Below are 15,313 nucleotides of genomic sequence, written 5' to 3'. Positions count from 1 at the left end.
TCCTTGGCCACTGCCCCAGGCGCTAGAGTGGCTCTGGTCGGAACAGAGAGACGCCCCGGAGGGGCAGAGCATCACCCCCTGGTGGGCAGAGCTTCGCCCCTGGTGGGCGTGCCGGGTGGATCCCGGTTGGGCGCATGGTTGGGCGCATGCGGGAGTCTGTCTGTCTCTTCCCGTTTCCAGCTTCAGAAAAAGAAAAAAAAGAAAAAGAAAAATTTCCAACTGGGCCCTGGCCAGGTGGCTCAGCACATAGAGTATTGTCCCAGCACACTGCGGTTGTAGGTCTGATACCTGGAAGTATCCAATGTGTGCAAAAACTAGATGAAACAGCTAAGTGAACAACGAGTTGATCTTTCTCTTTCTCTCTCAAAGCAAAAAAACCCCAACCCCCCCCCTCAAAACTAAATAAATTATTTAATATCCTTATGGATGTGAATAACCTACTGGGAATAAAGATTTGGCCATGATACGTTTTTCAACCGAGATCTTCCTGAAGAAGCTGAATCCAGTTTTTACTACTTATAACTCTTCATTATCACAAAACTCAAAGTAGTCATAGGCACAATATTGGGAATGTGCTGTAAAATTTTTGGATTTGCTTTCAATATTATATGATCTTCATTAAAGTAGTCCTTGAATACTAACTAAATTGGAAAGAATTTCAAAATATAATAACTGATAAAAGTAAGATATAGCCTTACCAGGCAGTGGCGCAGCAGAGGGCCCAGGTGTGAAACCCCGAGGTCGCCAACTTAAACAAGGGGTCACTGGTTCGGCTGGAGCGCCCCCTCCCTCAAGTCACATGAGAAAGCAATCAGTGAACAACTAAGGTGCTACAACAAAGAACTGATGCTTCTAGGCCCTGGCCGGTTGGCTCAGCGGTAGAGCGTCGGCCTAGCGTGCGGAGGACCCGGGTTCGATTCCCGGCCAGGGCACACAGGAGAAGCGCCCATTTGCTTCTCCACCCCTCCGCCGCGTTTTCCTCTCTGTCTCTCTCTTCCCCTCCCGCAGCCAAGGCTCCATTGGAGCAAAGATGGCCCGGGCGCTGGGGATGGCTCTGTGGCCTCTGCCCCAGGCGCTAGAGTGGCTCTGGTCGCAACATGGCGACGCCCAGGATGGGCAGAGCATCGCCCCCTGGTGGGCAGAGCGTCGCCCCTGGTGGGCGTGCCGGGTGGATCCCGGTCGGGCGCATGCGGGACTCTGTCTGACTGTCTCTCCCCGTTTCCAGCTTCAGAAAAATGAAAAGAAAAAAAAAAAAAAAAAAAGAACTGATGCTTCTCGTCTCTCTCTTATTCTCTCTCTATTGCTAAAAAAAAAGTAACTTATAAAGTAGTATGTATGGCTTATTACACTTATTTATGTTATCTAATTATAAATGCATTGATAGATTTCCAAAAGTACTTAAGAAATTGGTTAAAAGAAGTGACACTGGGGAGATAAAGAAGATAACTGGATAACAATTAAGAAGGGCTATATATATAGCCTTTTGTTCATAAAACATAAATGGCCTGACTGGGTGGTGACGCAGTGGATAGAGTGTGGGACTGGGATGTGGAAAGACCCAGGTTTGAGGCCCTGAGGTTGCCAACTTGATCGCCGGCTCATCTGGCTTGAGCAAAAAGCTCATCAGCGTGGACCAAAGGTCATTGGCTTGAGCAAGGGGTTACTCGGTCTGCTGAAAGCCCATGGTCAAAGCACATGAGAAAGCAGTTAATGAACAACTAAGATGTCGCAACGAAAAAAAACTAATGATTGATGCTTTTCATCTCTCTCCATTCCTGCCTGTCTGCCCCTATCTATCCCTCTCTCTGACTCTCTCTGTCCATGTAAAAAAAACCCAAAAAACAAAAAACCATAAATGGCTGAGACATATAGCTTTCTTATCATTTCTCTGAGAATAATAGAAGTGGATATTTGTCTAGTCCATAATTTCATGGGAAAGTAATTTTATAAATAAGGTATGTATAAATAAAAAATTATTTTATATGTGGAAAAATCCATTTTGAAAAATGTATAAATACAAAATACTTACCCACTTAGCGACTGGACACCCATGAGAGCTTTTCCCTTCTTTCCCGGTGTACACTACTTTTTCTATCCTTATTGCTTTTCCTTTTTGCCCATACCTGAGTACAAAACACAATGAAAAGAAAATAACTGCAGTATACATTTTTAACATCTTAATATGCGTAAGATATAGATTTATGGAAGTACAGAAATCAAACACTCCTTATAATTTACTTTTGTTAAAAATTTATTTTGGGAGACAGATATTTTGTTATCCAGTTGTTTACTTATCTTCAAAGATCACTCTTAAAAAAATGGCCTGGCTCCAAGACAGACAAAAAGATTATGAATAGTGTTGACAGGTAATTTGCACTATTTCTACCATTATTATACAATAGTATAAAATGGAATATTTCTGAATTTAACAAAGAAAGCCTTGTTTTGTGAGTGTCTTGCTGATTGCCCAATGACTCATACTGGGACACCAGGAAACTCTTCTTTTCCTGGGCCCTAAGAAACATCCAGCTCACACTCCTGAAGGTTTTTCCATTCGCCTCATGCTTGGTATTCCCAGAGATCATTTCTGTGCTTTGAGCCTGGTCCACAAGAATGAATGACTTCAATAGGGAAGCATATTTCCTCACCTATTCTCCATGATTTCCCTGACAGCAGCAACACTTGGTCCTGCCCCAAGGTGTGTATAATATGGGCCTTTTTCTTTTTGTGTAACTCGATCTGTGGAAGGAATAAGATTATTAGACCCAAAGTTTTAGAGAACTGCGTAGGGGCAAAGAAAAGCTATTTTTACTTTTTTTTTTCCTAATTCAGAATAATGAATCTTGACAAGGTTTTGATAGGCTTTAATAATTAAAGTTCAGGGAAATAGGCTCTAGAATTTAACTTGTTCCTTTATGCTCCTAATTCATTCTTCCTCTGAGAATCAGAAGGGGGAAAATGTTAAGATGTGGGTCATATTTATTCTTTTATCTCCTGTTTTTAAAAATCTATTAAAAATTGAAGTGCACACCTTACCAGGCAGTGGCGCAGTGGATAAAGCAACAGACTAGGACATGGAGGCCCCGGGTTCGCCAGAGGTTGCCAGCTTGAGCTAGGGGTCCCCAGCCTGAGCATGGGGTTACTGAATTGAGTGTGGGATCATAGACATGACCCCATGGTCACTGGCTTGAAGCCCAAGGTCGCTGGTTTCAGCAAGGGATCACTCACTCTGCTGTAGCCCCCCGGTCAAGGCACATATGAGAAGCAATCAATGAACAACTAAGATGCCCCAACGAAGAACTGATGCTTCTCATCTCTCTTCCTTCCTGTCTGTCTGTCCCTATCTGTCCCTCTCTCTGTCTCTGTCACACACACAAAAAAAAAAAGAAAAAGAAAAAATAACTGAGGTGCACAATTAAAATTTACCCAAAAGCAATATATTTTAAAATCATGGCCTCAGAATCCTAGTAGTTGATGTCAACAATTGCACTGCTAAAAATGTATTCTGTTCTATACTTGCACAATTATGTAGTTATAATGAAAATGTGCACAAGAATGTTCCTAATTATAATTATTTATAATAGCAAAAAAGTAAAATACTCATAACTGTAAATAAGTGACATGTTAAATAAATTAATGTTTATATAATCAAAAACAATGAGCTATTAAAACAATATTTACAAACACTGAAAAAATCTAAGAAATTTTTTAGCATTTTAAAATTTTTAATATTTTCAGTTACAGTTTACATTCAATATTATTTTGTATTAGCTTCAATTATACTAAAATAATCTAAGAATTCTTAAGGTAAAAGAGCAAACTGCAAAAATCAGGATAATGTTAATTCATATAGAAAAACTATGTGAATATATATAATAGGTTTTATCTTTAGAGAATAAGACTAAGATATTTATTTGCATTACATTTCTATATCATTTGGATTTTGGTGAATATGAATTACATAATTCTTAGAAAACAGTATCTTTAACTTGGTCTTAGAATCATGTGGAATGCATTTCTGGTCCTGGCATACCCACCTTTACCAAAAGGTCATTATTGAACCATTTTGATTGGGTATCAAATACAACTTGGTAGTAAGTTCTGTGGCTTCTTAAGCAAGATATATTAGATAAATTTCAACTTATTACTGGTGATCTAGAACAGTGGTCCTTAACCAGTGTGACTTTTCCTGAGGGAACATTTGATAATATTTTTGGTTTTGACAACTGGCCATGTGTGTATGTAGAGGCCAGGGATGCCACTAAACAGTCTATACTGTGTAAGTCTCCCTACAACAAAGAATTATTCCATCTAAAATGTCAATAGTGCCCTGGCCGGTTGGCTCAGTGGTAGAGCATCGGCCTGGCGTGCAGGAGTCTGTGGTTTGATTCCCAGCCAGGGCACACAGGAGAAGCGCCCATCTGCTTCTCCACCCCTCCCCCTCTCCTTCTTCTCTGTCTCTCTCTTCCACTCCCGCAGCCTAGGCTCCATTGGAGCATGGAGCAAAGTTGGCCCGGGCTCTGGGGATGGCTCTATGGCCTCTGCCTCAGGCGCTAGAATGGCTCTGGTTACATTGGAGCGACACCCCCTGGTGGGCATGCCGAGTGGATCCCGGTCGGTCGCATGCAGGAGTCTGTCTGACTGCCTCCCCGTTTCCAACTTCAGAAAAATACCAAAAAATAAAATAAAATAAAATGTCAATAGTGGCAAATATGAGAAGCCCTGATCTAGAGGTTCAAAGCCCTTATTTTGCTAGAGCATGGAAATCCCTTACCCTTAAATATGATGGTCCCACTTGGGATGATTTCTGAGTGAGTCTGCTTTTTTGTTTCTCTTCTTTAAATTCCTGTTTCTATAGAATGAGCACAATAACCTCACATGTTATAATTACAGGAAAACACCTAAGTGACTGTATAAAATCATTCCATGTCCACTGCAGATACTCAATAAACTTTGAACACCTGGCTGTCAGAATTCCTGTGACTAGTTACTATGTGTAAGGAAAGGGTCTTGAAACTAGACAATCATCCTGCTGAAACTATGCAGAGTATAATCAAACTGGCTCAGGTACAGAATTTTTAATGGCATTGTAAACTAGAGATCTTTTTTCATTCCTAATGATATTAAGAAAATCATAATTAACTTTTGGTTGTTATTATTTCTGATTTTGTCATTTTTTTCATTTTTAATCTTTTACTTCAGATTTTTAAAGCAGCAGATGGTAAAGGTTATAAACACAGGCTCTGGAGATGGGACTGCCTGTCTCTGAATTCCAGCTTATTCATTTACTACTGTAAACATCTCTGTGACTCAGTTTTCTCATTTGTGAAATGGGGATAATAAACCTTTTCTTTGTAAGGTTGTTATGAATACAAATCAAGAGCATGGCACACCATCAGCCTTGCAATAAAAGATTTGTAAAAGGTGCCATTATCGTTATTATACTCCTCTGTCCTTGTCCCGAAACCTGTCACTCTCCTAATTCAATCCTCCTGAGAAATACTGTCACACCTTTCTAAATTGTGGGATCCTTCTCAGAGGAGCAAACCTTGATGCCTGGCTAACAAACTATGTGTTGAATGATGAGCATAGAGGCAGAAGGATTAATTTCAGAATATCAAGTATACTTTGTTTTTTATTTCTTTCTTTCCTTCTCATTGAATTTATTTGGGTGACATTGGTTAACAAAATTATACAGGTTTCAGGTGCATATATATACTTTGGATAATCAAGAACTAGTGATTGCTATACTTCACTATTTTTTTCTATAGTGGTTATAAAATGTCATAATAATATACAGTGGTACTTTGAGATACAAACGGACCGACATACGAATTTTTAAAGATACAAGCTGCAACTAGGTTCGTATTTTTGCTCGAGATCCAAGCAAAATTCCGAGATACAAGTCGTGACTTGGGAAGCTGCCACTAGTTGGCGCGTTGTCGCACGAATTGGCTGACTTACGAGCTCAGTTACAGAACGAATTAAATTTGTATCTCAAGGTACCACTGTAATCTATCCTTCCAAACAATCCTTTAACTACATATTCTAGAATAAAATACCTGCTTCTAGTGAAAAGACTGCTTCTAGGCCTGACTGCTTCTAGGCCTGACCTGTGGTGGCGCAGTGGATAAAGTGTCGACCTGGAACGTTGAAGTCGCCGGTTCGAAACCCTCTACTTGTCTAGTCCGGTTACATATGGTAGTTGGTGCTTCCTACTCCTCCTCCCTTTCTCTCTCTCACTCTCACTCTCCTCTCTAAAATGAATAAATAAAAATTGTTTAAAACCTAAACCTTAAAAAAAGAAAAAAAAAGACTGCTTCTAGTAAAAAGACCAAGTCTGGGATTTGGAGCATATTTTAAGAAAAAACTGCTTTAATAATTAAATCTATTTGGGTTCAGAACAGGTTATTTTAGAAATTCTGCCCTATCAAAAACTTGTATAAAAGCTGAAATAATGGCCTTCAAGAAGCCTAACAAACTCTGATGACATAATTTATGTATTTAATCTCCCTACTATATACTGTATTTGAGTAAATAAATTTCTTCTCATATTTGAGCACTTACATGAAATTTGACCATAGGCACTGACAAATCATTACATGCTTCAAATTAGCTTTCATATGATTCAAATATTGAAGAAATTTCTCATGCACTGCCTGAGAATCTGTACTCCAGCAAGATTTTCTCACGGCTATTAAAACACAGATAAAACTTCTAATTGTTAGTTTCTGAATTACCTCTTTCAGTGACTACTAAGGCACAAAATATACAAATACATTAGTTAGAAATTGGTCCACGACCAGGTACTTACACCAACTTAACTTATTGTTGTTGTTTAAAATAGGAAATCAACTAGCCAAGATTATAAATAAATTTTTTTCATATATAGGCACACTCTTTATATCGCAGACCCTAAAGGCATTAAGCAATAAAAAAGAAATAAACTAGCTCCAGTTTTTGTGTGGGGTAGCAATTACACATATACTTTGTATGTTTATTTGTTAAGTTGTACATATATGTCACAGTCTCTATCTGCACGTTATATCTCACAACAATATTTTTAAGCAAAATACTTACAGGTTGAAGTTCTTTTGAATATAGGAAGAATAAATGGTAATAAAGTATTAAGGGAATTCATTCTTATGATATACAAAATAATTGATATGAGAGACATTTAGCCTTGACAAAAGTCAGCAATTTTTCATTTGAGAAAATTCTTTGAGTTAAATTTGGAATTTATTTAAGCAGAATCAATAAAGGTCCCCCCAGAAAATAGAATTATTAAGTCCATCCTAGTTAGAATATAAATGGGGCAAAAATGCCACGTATATATACCGAAACTTGATTTAGTTATGACTTGAGGAAATTAACGCAGATAAACGAAGAAAAACACACACCATACACATGCACTTACCAAGGCAGTTGCAGGCTGGTATGTCAGAACCTTTTGTTGTGGACAACAGGTTTTTTGTGGAATTAGTGAAAAAGTTCATGGCATAATCACTAAAACTTTTCTGTGCATTGTCTACTGGGGAAAATTCTGATGCTCCAAAACTAGGTAAACAGACGTCCTCTTCACTTTTGGTAGAAACCACTTTAATTCCACCTGAAGATACTACATTTACATTCCTGAGAACTTGTGCTGGGTTCGATAAAGGGGTCTCGTGAGAGATCCCAGGCAATGTTGGCAGTCTCTGACGCATGAGTTGGTCTTTAACATCCTCCTGGAACTGTGTTTGGTCATTGTCAGCCATCAAATTAGCACACTGATTAGTTGGAGAGGAGGGTTGGAATGAAGGATGAGCTTTCTGACTGACATTCACTGTTGGCTGTACCTGAGAATTATCAACATTTTCTGTAAACGCCTGCCCGTTGAATTCTGTTTCTAACTGGGATATGGGAAGAGAATCCAACGGATTAACCTTCATCATTTTTTCCTGTGCTAATTCAGGATAATATCGCTCAAATTTTATCTGAGTGAGTGGAGGAAATAACTTTTTATGTTCTAATGCTGAACTTCTATGAGTCAGTGGTTTCAATACTTTGGTTACAGGAGGAATTTTTCCCAACAGAATAGGAAAATCATGTGGAGCAAATTGACCAAATCTTTGAAATTTAGATGCTATCCAAATGTCATGTAACTTACTATACTCATGTGACAACTGTTCCTGCTTTTTCTGGTCATTTTCTTGACAATTTATGACTGTAGGCTTCTTTTTCCGCCGATCTCTTGATGGAGTAGATTTTGTCTTTTTCTGAGTTCTGTTCTTTTGCTTTGTTAATGATGAGCTATGATTATTTTGTATACTGGAAGGTGGTTTCTGCTGTATTGTGCCCTTCTCCTGACTGTATTTTTGTTGTACATTATTCGATACATGGTTGGTTGGTGTACTTTCATTATTTGTTTCACTTGGTTTTATATTATTGAATTTAATTATAGATGCAAGTTGTGTTAACTGTGTTGCAACATCTTCTTCTATTTGACTGTGAACTGTATCTTGACAAGATGGATCATCCTTTGAATCTAACTTTTTACCGCTGTCCAGTGACTGGTTGCAATACCCCAATTCATTACTAATTGATGGCAACTGATGCAAATTTTTGGAACAACTATCAAGATTAATTATACTTTGAACAACACTTTTATTGGTGTCAATTTTAGATGAACTTGAATGTGGTGTAAAAAGAGATACTGAATTTTTGACTTTGGAATATTCCTGTGACTTTGTGGATGCTTGGTTAGTAGCTGAGCAGTTGTGTGACTTGGAAACGGTATTCTGGCCATTGAACACTGCTGTGTTGCATGAACTTGGCTTTTCTGAAAATGGACAGTGATGAAGGCTTTGAGGCTCCCCTTGTAAATGTGGTTCTTGGAGGTCTTTTCTTACAGAATAGAGGATAGCTTTACAGTTATTAAGCAAACTAGCTGTCCTCTGCTCTGTTTCTTCATCCTTCTCTGATTTTGATGGTGAGGAATTTTCTGAAGGGGCTTCTGAAAGCTGAGTCAAAGCTTCGATAGCAACTACTTGCTCCAGCGTTAATCTCCTGTCTTTCATAAGGGTTAGAAGACTTGGTTGAACTGGAGATCCATGTTTTGGTTCTTTACTTGGTATCTTTTCGAGAGATTTTGGTTGATCACTTCCATTGGGTGTGCTAGTATGACTATTTATGTTAAAATTTGCAGGATCTGGGAAAGACTTGCAATTAGAACCAGGCTGCTGGAAGACTAAAACATTACTTCTCCCCTTAAGATGCTCACAGCTTGCATTAGTAGTGGTGGAGCTCATGGCATTGTTATTGTTTGAAGTGTTTTTCAGGAGGTTATAGGAATTGTTTTCAAATGTCTTTCCAAATTCTTCAGTATTGACTTTTTTAAAAGACACATTTGTTTCAGATGGTAAATAGTGTACATTTTTAATGCCGTTTCTTACAGTTTGTGCAAACAATTTTTGAGGTTCAAGGAGTTCAGTAAGCAGAACTTTTCTCCTGTCATCTTCAGAGTTCTTCAATTTTCCACCTTCTGTCACAATTGCCTTAACCTCTCCTTTGACTTGATCAGTTAAATGAGATTTCTTATTTGGCGTCCACTTCTCCAATTCAATACCAGTCATACTTTCTTCATTTTTAGTTACATTTTCAAGGGGGTGGGGGTTCAATTCCAATCTTTTCTCTTCCCCATGACCACATCTACTGTATTCCATGGATTCTGACTTGAGGCCATTTACTGATTTGTTGTTCAAATTTGCCTGTTAAACAAACAAAGCAAATATATATATATTATTCATTTAAATATCTAAATAGAAATTTCAAATTTAAGAGACACTAAATGTGAAGTCCTAGAGAAAATATTTCTGACTTTCAAATGTTCCAAAGTCATAAAACACCAGTAAGATTTGTGTAGAGAGAATGAAAAAAAAATAGAAACTATCATAATCTCATGCATGTTAGCTAATAATTTGGTATATTTATGTTTTTCCAAATAAGTTTCAAAAGTAATTTTAAATTGGTATCATTCAACGAGCAATATCAATTATTTTAATCCAAAGTATACAGATATAGTAAAGAAAATGTACAAATCATCAGTGTATATATAGCTTGAGAAATTTTCACAAAATGAAGGCCCATGTGCCCAGATTCCAACCAAGAAACTTCCATTCAGTTTTTACTGGATCACCCAAGAGCAACCAGTGCTTTGACATCCATCATAGATTTCTTTTGCTTATTTTCAAACTTGATATACCTGATTTCCTGAGATTCATCCATGTTGTTAAGTATATCTATAATTCATTAATAGTAATTGACCGAATATACTATGCTGTATTTAATTATTCCACTGTAGATGGACATTTACGTGATTTCTAGTTTCTGGTTATTACAAGCATACTTTTATTACTGTTATTTTTTGGTGCACATAGACACATATGCTTTGAGTGGAGTAAAAATATGGGTGTGAAGGTCTGTATATTTTCAACTTCAATACATAGGGCAAAAATTTTCTAAAGTGATTATTAATATACACTTCCACTGCTAATTATGAGATCTCTAATTGTTCTACATTTTTATTAAAGTTAGTATTTTCAACTTTGGTCATTCTGGCAAGTGGATAGCAATATAATGCCATGAAAAAATTTGTTAGAAATCAAATTCCCATAAAGTAAAATTTAATGTTATCATTTAAAATTGTACATTTCAGTGGTTTCTTTACATACTCACATGTTGTGCAAAAACTGACTCTAATTCAAGAACATTTTCATCATCCTAAGAGAAACCTTGTACCCATTAACTAACCACTCTCTACTTCAAACTGTCATCCTTATTTTTTGAAACCTTAAAATAGCTCAGCCAAAATTATACAAGAATTAAAACAATAGGGTATTTTCACTGATATCAGGAGCAAATATAAAAATAACTTTTATTCTACTAACATTTAAACATGGCACTGTATGTTCTGACCGATGCCAGAGAGAAAATTATAAATATCAGAAATCAGAAGACTTCTTTTTGAATTAAGATGATATAACTGACTCCATAGAAATACCAAGAATATTGATGAAAAGAACATATCAAAATTTACAAGGGCCATAGTTACATTCAGAATATAAAATATGTAAGTATGTAACAATCTTAATAGAAATAAAGTAATCTAGTTTCTTGATATAGGGTACAAGTTACACAGTTATATTTAGTTTGTCAAAATATACAGTTATCGCCTGACCAGGCAGTGGCACAGTGGATAGTGTGTTAATCTGGGATGCAGAGGACCCAGGTTCAAAACGCTGAGGCAGCCAGCTTGAGTGTGGCCTCATCTGGTTTGAGCAAGGCTCACCAGCTTGAGCCCAAGGTCACTGGCTTGAGCAAGGGATCACTCGGTTTACTGTATCCCCGCCTCCGTCAAGGCACATATGAGAAAGCAGTCAATGAACAACTAAAGGAGCCGCATCAAAGAATTGATGCTTCTCATCTCTCTCCCTTCCTGTCTGTCTATCTCTATCTGTCCCTCACTGTCAAAACCCCCCCAAAAACAGTTATCATCTACACTTTTTATCTATGTATATTACATTTCAATAACTTTTAAAAAATAAATTGCAAATGGCCTAGTTTAAAAAACATACAGCAATCATATACAAGAATTTTTAATATTAAAAAAAACCAATAATTTTTTTAATGTACAGGATAGATAAATTAACAGACTAATCCCAGAACTATTTTAAATGACTTATTATTAATATAATGGCATTTTGCCTGACTGGTTGGGATGCAACGGATAAAGCATTGAACGGGGATGCTGAGGTCCCAGGTTAAAAATCCCAAGGCATCAATTTGACTGGGTCTCCCCACCCCCTGTCAAGGCACTATGAAAAGCAATCAGTGAACAATTAAAGTGATAGAACTAGGAATTGATGTTTCTCATTTTTCTCACTCTCTCTAAAAAATAAAAATTCAAAAGTCAAATGAGACTGCGAAAATATTCACAATACATGGTAGCGCTATTATTTACATGTATACATCCCTGGGCCAGATTAGAAAGAAAACTTTTTTCATGAGCTGGACGAAATATTAAAATGAAAAAATGTTAAATACAAAAACGATTTGTTTAAGTAAACAAAATTTTATTATGTAATTTGTTTATGAATAAATGTGAGTAAAAAAATTTAATATATATTATTTTAATAAAAGTATATTTTAATAAAAATATAATTACATACCGTATAAATATACAAACAATATTGTATCGCAAACAATCAAAACAATAGTTATTAATAGAATGAGCTTGAAGGGGTTATATTGCAAGTAAAATAATTATTTCCATTTACAAACAGCTTGGACACATTTTCAGTTATCAACAGCAGCTATTGTCTAAGCTACAATGCCACTTGATTCAGCACACTTGACCACAAAAATAACGAATTGTTTGACCTTGGGTGTGCACTGGCAAACTCCGCCTAAAAGAATGTGGGTTTCACATCGCTGCTAATCATCAAACAGTTCATATTGAGTACAGATGAGTACAAAAGTTGTAAATCTTTATAATGGAATTTTTTAAAAAATAAAGAAGTATCGCAAATCCATTTGACCAATTATTGGAAGTCAGCCCTAGATTAGTCACACATGGAATTCTTTTCCGCGTATCACTATCTTCTTCAATGTCTCGATTTCCAATAATCAAAGATGCTTCCGCTTCTGAGTAGCTAAGATTTTAAAGTAGCGGAGAATATTAAAAACTAGAAAGCCCGGCGGTCATACGAAATGACCGCTGTTCTAGATATTATAAATTGTAATTAAAATGATTTGTGCAAAGGTGTCTGCTAAATCAAACTGAATTACCCAGGGCAGGCGGCGAGGAAATTTCTCTCCTGCCTTTGTTCAAGGGACTCGTTTTGTCGAGACAGGCTTTTTTGTCTTGCATCTGAGGCAAGCCTTGTTTCTCTATGCTCATCAGTCTCATTTTGCCGAGAAAGACGCATTTGCTCTGCGACTGAAGCAAGCCTTGTCTTTCTCTGCTCAGTGGTTTCTTTTTGTCAAGAAAGCCGTTTTTGTGCAGCTTTAGCTCCTTTTCTCTCTTCAGTGCTGTATTTTCTAGGAGGCATTCTTAAAAGAAATTACATTAAGACGTAGTTTTTATGTAAAACAGATGATTGCCAATGCAAACAAATGTTCACCTTCCCCCTGACACGCTCAATTTGCGTTCAGCCTTAAATTGTTTCAAAAGCAGATGATTGCCAATGCAAACAAATGTTCACCTTCCCCCTGACCTGCTCAATTTGCGTTCAGCCGAGGCAATTTCACCCCATTGGCTAGTACAGTTATGCAAGCAACCAATAAGCTATCGGCGACAAACAGACACTTAAGCCACATATAATAAATATGTAATCGCAGGCTGCATAAACTCATTACGTGGGCCGTATGTTGGCCATGCCTGCTCTAGACACTTCCAACTACTAAACCTGGAATGCAATTTAACAGATTACATTTTAGTAGGGGATAATAAGTTTTTCTATATTCTATTCCATTAGAAATCACCCAAGAACTCTTTCAAACACATTCTATTAAAATAAGATGACCACTCGTCCTCCTTTAAGGAGGACAGTCCTTCTTTTATAAGTTCCATCGTCCCTCGAATAGTGTGCTCCAACATGTCCTCCTTTTTGATATTTGAAGACTAATCTGTAAATGTCTGTATTCGATCTATACAGAGTTGATCCACTGCGTGTGATGTGATGTATTTGTATCTGACATCATGATTCGTCAAGAATCAGTATTGAAATGAATGCTTTTTTCTTAAAATTATTAATAGGCATGTAAGCATAATTACAATATAAATTACAAATGTTTTCATTATGTACTTATCATATTATAGTGTATTATTGTTGCAATGAATGTATTTTATTCATAATATTGTTTCTTCAATTTATTTGTTCTTTTTTCATTAAAAAAAAAAGTCTGTCACATTAATTAAAGTGATTACACTATGAAAATGGTTCCTCTTATTCCTGCTGCTCACAGTGAGACTGAGTGTTCAAGTGTTCATAGTGAAACTTGCCATTCAGAGTGAAACCAAGTGACCAGATTAAATAGATTTACCACTACTGGAGGCAAAAAATCCAACTTCTGATTCTGTCAAAAGTGAATTGGCATAACATAAATTGTATAGTATGTAAAATGTATCTTAATAAAGTTGTTACCAAGAAGAAAAAACTGAATCAACCCCAATGAATGAAAAAGCAATTGTTAAAATACAATGTGTCTATAAAGTCATGGTGCACTTTTGACCGGTCACAGGAAAGCAACAAAAGACGATAGAAATGTGAAATCTGCACCAAGTAAAAGGAAAACTCTCCCAGTTTCATACCTACTCAGTGCAGTTCGATGTGGGCTCATGCACAGATTTTTTAGGGCTCCTTAGGTAGCTATCCCGTATAGCCTCTACAGACTCGTCACTGGCTGATCGCCTACCAGAACGGGGTTTCTCCACCAAACTGCCGGTTTCCTTCAACTGCTTATCCCACTGAGTAATGTTATTCCTATGTGGTGGCGCTTCGTTATAAATGCACCAGATATTCACGTTGCACTTTGGTCACGGATTCGGATTTAGCGAGCCACAGACACACTGAACTTTCCTCTGTACTGTCCACATCTCGACTGGCATGGCCGTGGGCTGCTCCGCTGTATACATGGTGTTATATCATCATCTGCACATGCGCATATGCTGTCACATCATCCTACAGAAACTGGGAGGGTTTTCCTTTTATTTGATGCAGATTTCACATTTCTATCGTCTTTTGTTGCTTTCCTGTTACTGGTCAAAGCGCACCATGAATTTTTGGACACATTGTATGTAGCCTTTAGGACAGAGGACCCAACTCTGCTCTCTCTCCATCCACCCCACAACCTCCTCCTCTAGGCGGGTCTCTCTGCTTTATTTCTCATAGCTCCAAAGGCCCTTCCCTTTGCCTTTGTATAACTTGTTTCTTGAGCCTACCCAGCCCAAGTGGCTCACTTTCTCCATAGATTACTCTTCTACCCCTCTGACGTTTTAAATACTTTTGATTGTATTTGTAAAAAATATATATGTAACATAATCTTATTTTAAAATATATCTAAATAATGTGGCCCTGGTCTGCTGGATCATTGGTAAAGCATGAGCCTGGCGTACAGGAATCCTGGGTTCGATTCCCGGCCAGGGCACACAGGAGAAGCACCCATCTGCTTCTTCACCCCTCCCCCTCTCCTTCCTCTGTCTCTCTCATCCCCTCCCACAGTGAGGCTCCATTGGAGCAAAGTTGGCCCTGGGCGCTGAGGATGGCTCTGT

At 37.4% G+C, this 15,313-nt stretch overlaps 1 protein-coding gene across 3 annotated transcripts in view; it reads right to left on the bottom strand.

Annotated features, from left to right (window-relative positions):
- The window catches only part of TET1 (tet methylcytosine dioxygenase 1), a 168,398-nt gene that overhangs the window by 43,360 nt on the left and 109,725 nt on the right, over window positions 1–15,313 (bottom strand). For all 3 annotated transcript variants that reach the window (XM_066242442.1, XM_066242443.1, XM_066242445.1), the window contains 3 exons: window positions 7,418–9,749; window positions 2,649–2,739; window positions 2,030–2,123 (listed from right to left, as the gene is read on the bottom strand). In XM_066242442.1, the coding sequence (XP_066098539.1) occupies window positions 2,030–2,123; window positions 2,649–2,739; window positions 7,418–9,749 (2,517 nt within the window). The remainder of the gene's footprint in view (window positions 1–2,029; window positions 2,124–2,648; window positions 2,740–7,417; window positions 9,750–15,313) is intronic.

The sequence above is a fragment of the Saccopteryx bilineata genome, chromosome 9 (genome assembly GCF_036850765.1).
Source record: "Saccopteryx bilineata isolate mSacBil1 chromosome 9, mSacBil1_pri_phased_curated, whole genome shotgun sequence".
In the NCBI taxonomy this organism is placed as follows: domain Eukaryota; kingdom Metazoa; phylum Chordata; class Mammalia; order Chiroptera; family Emballonuridae; genus Saccopteryx; species Saccopteryx bilineata.
This window is presented reverse-complemented; position numbering and strand designations above follow the sequence as displayed.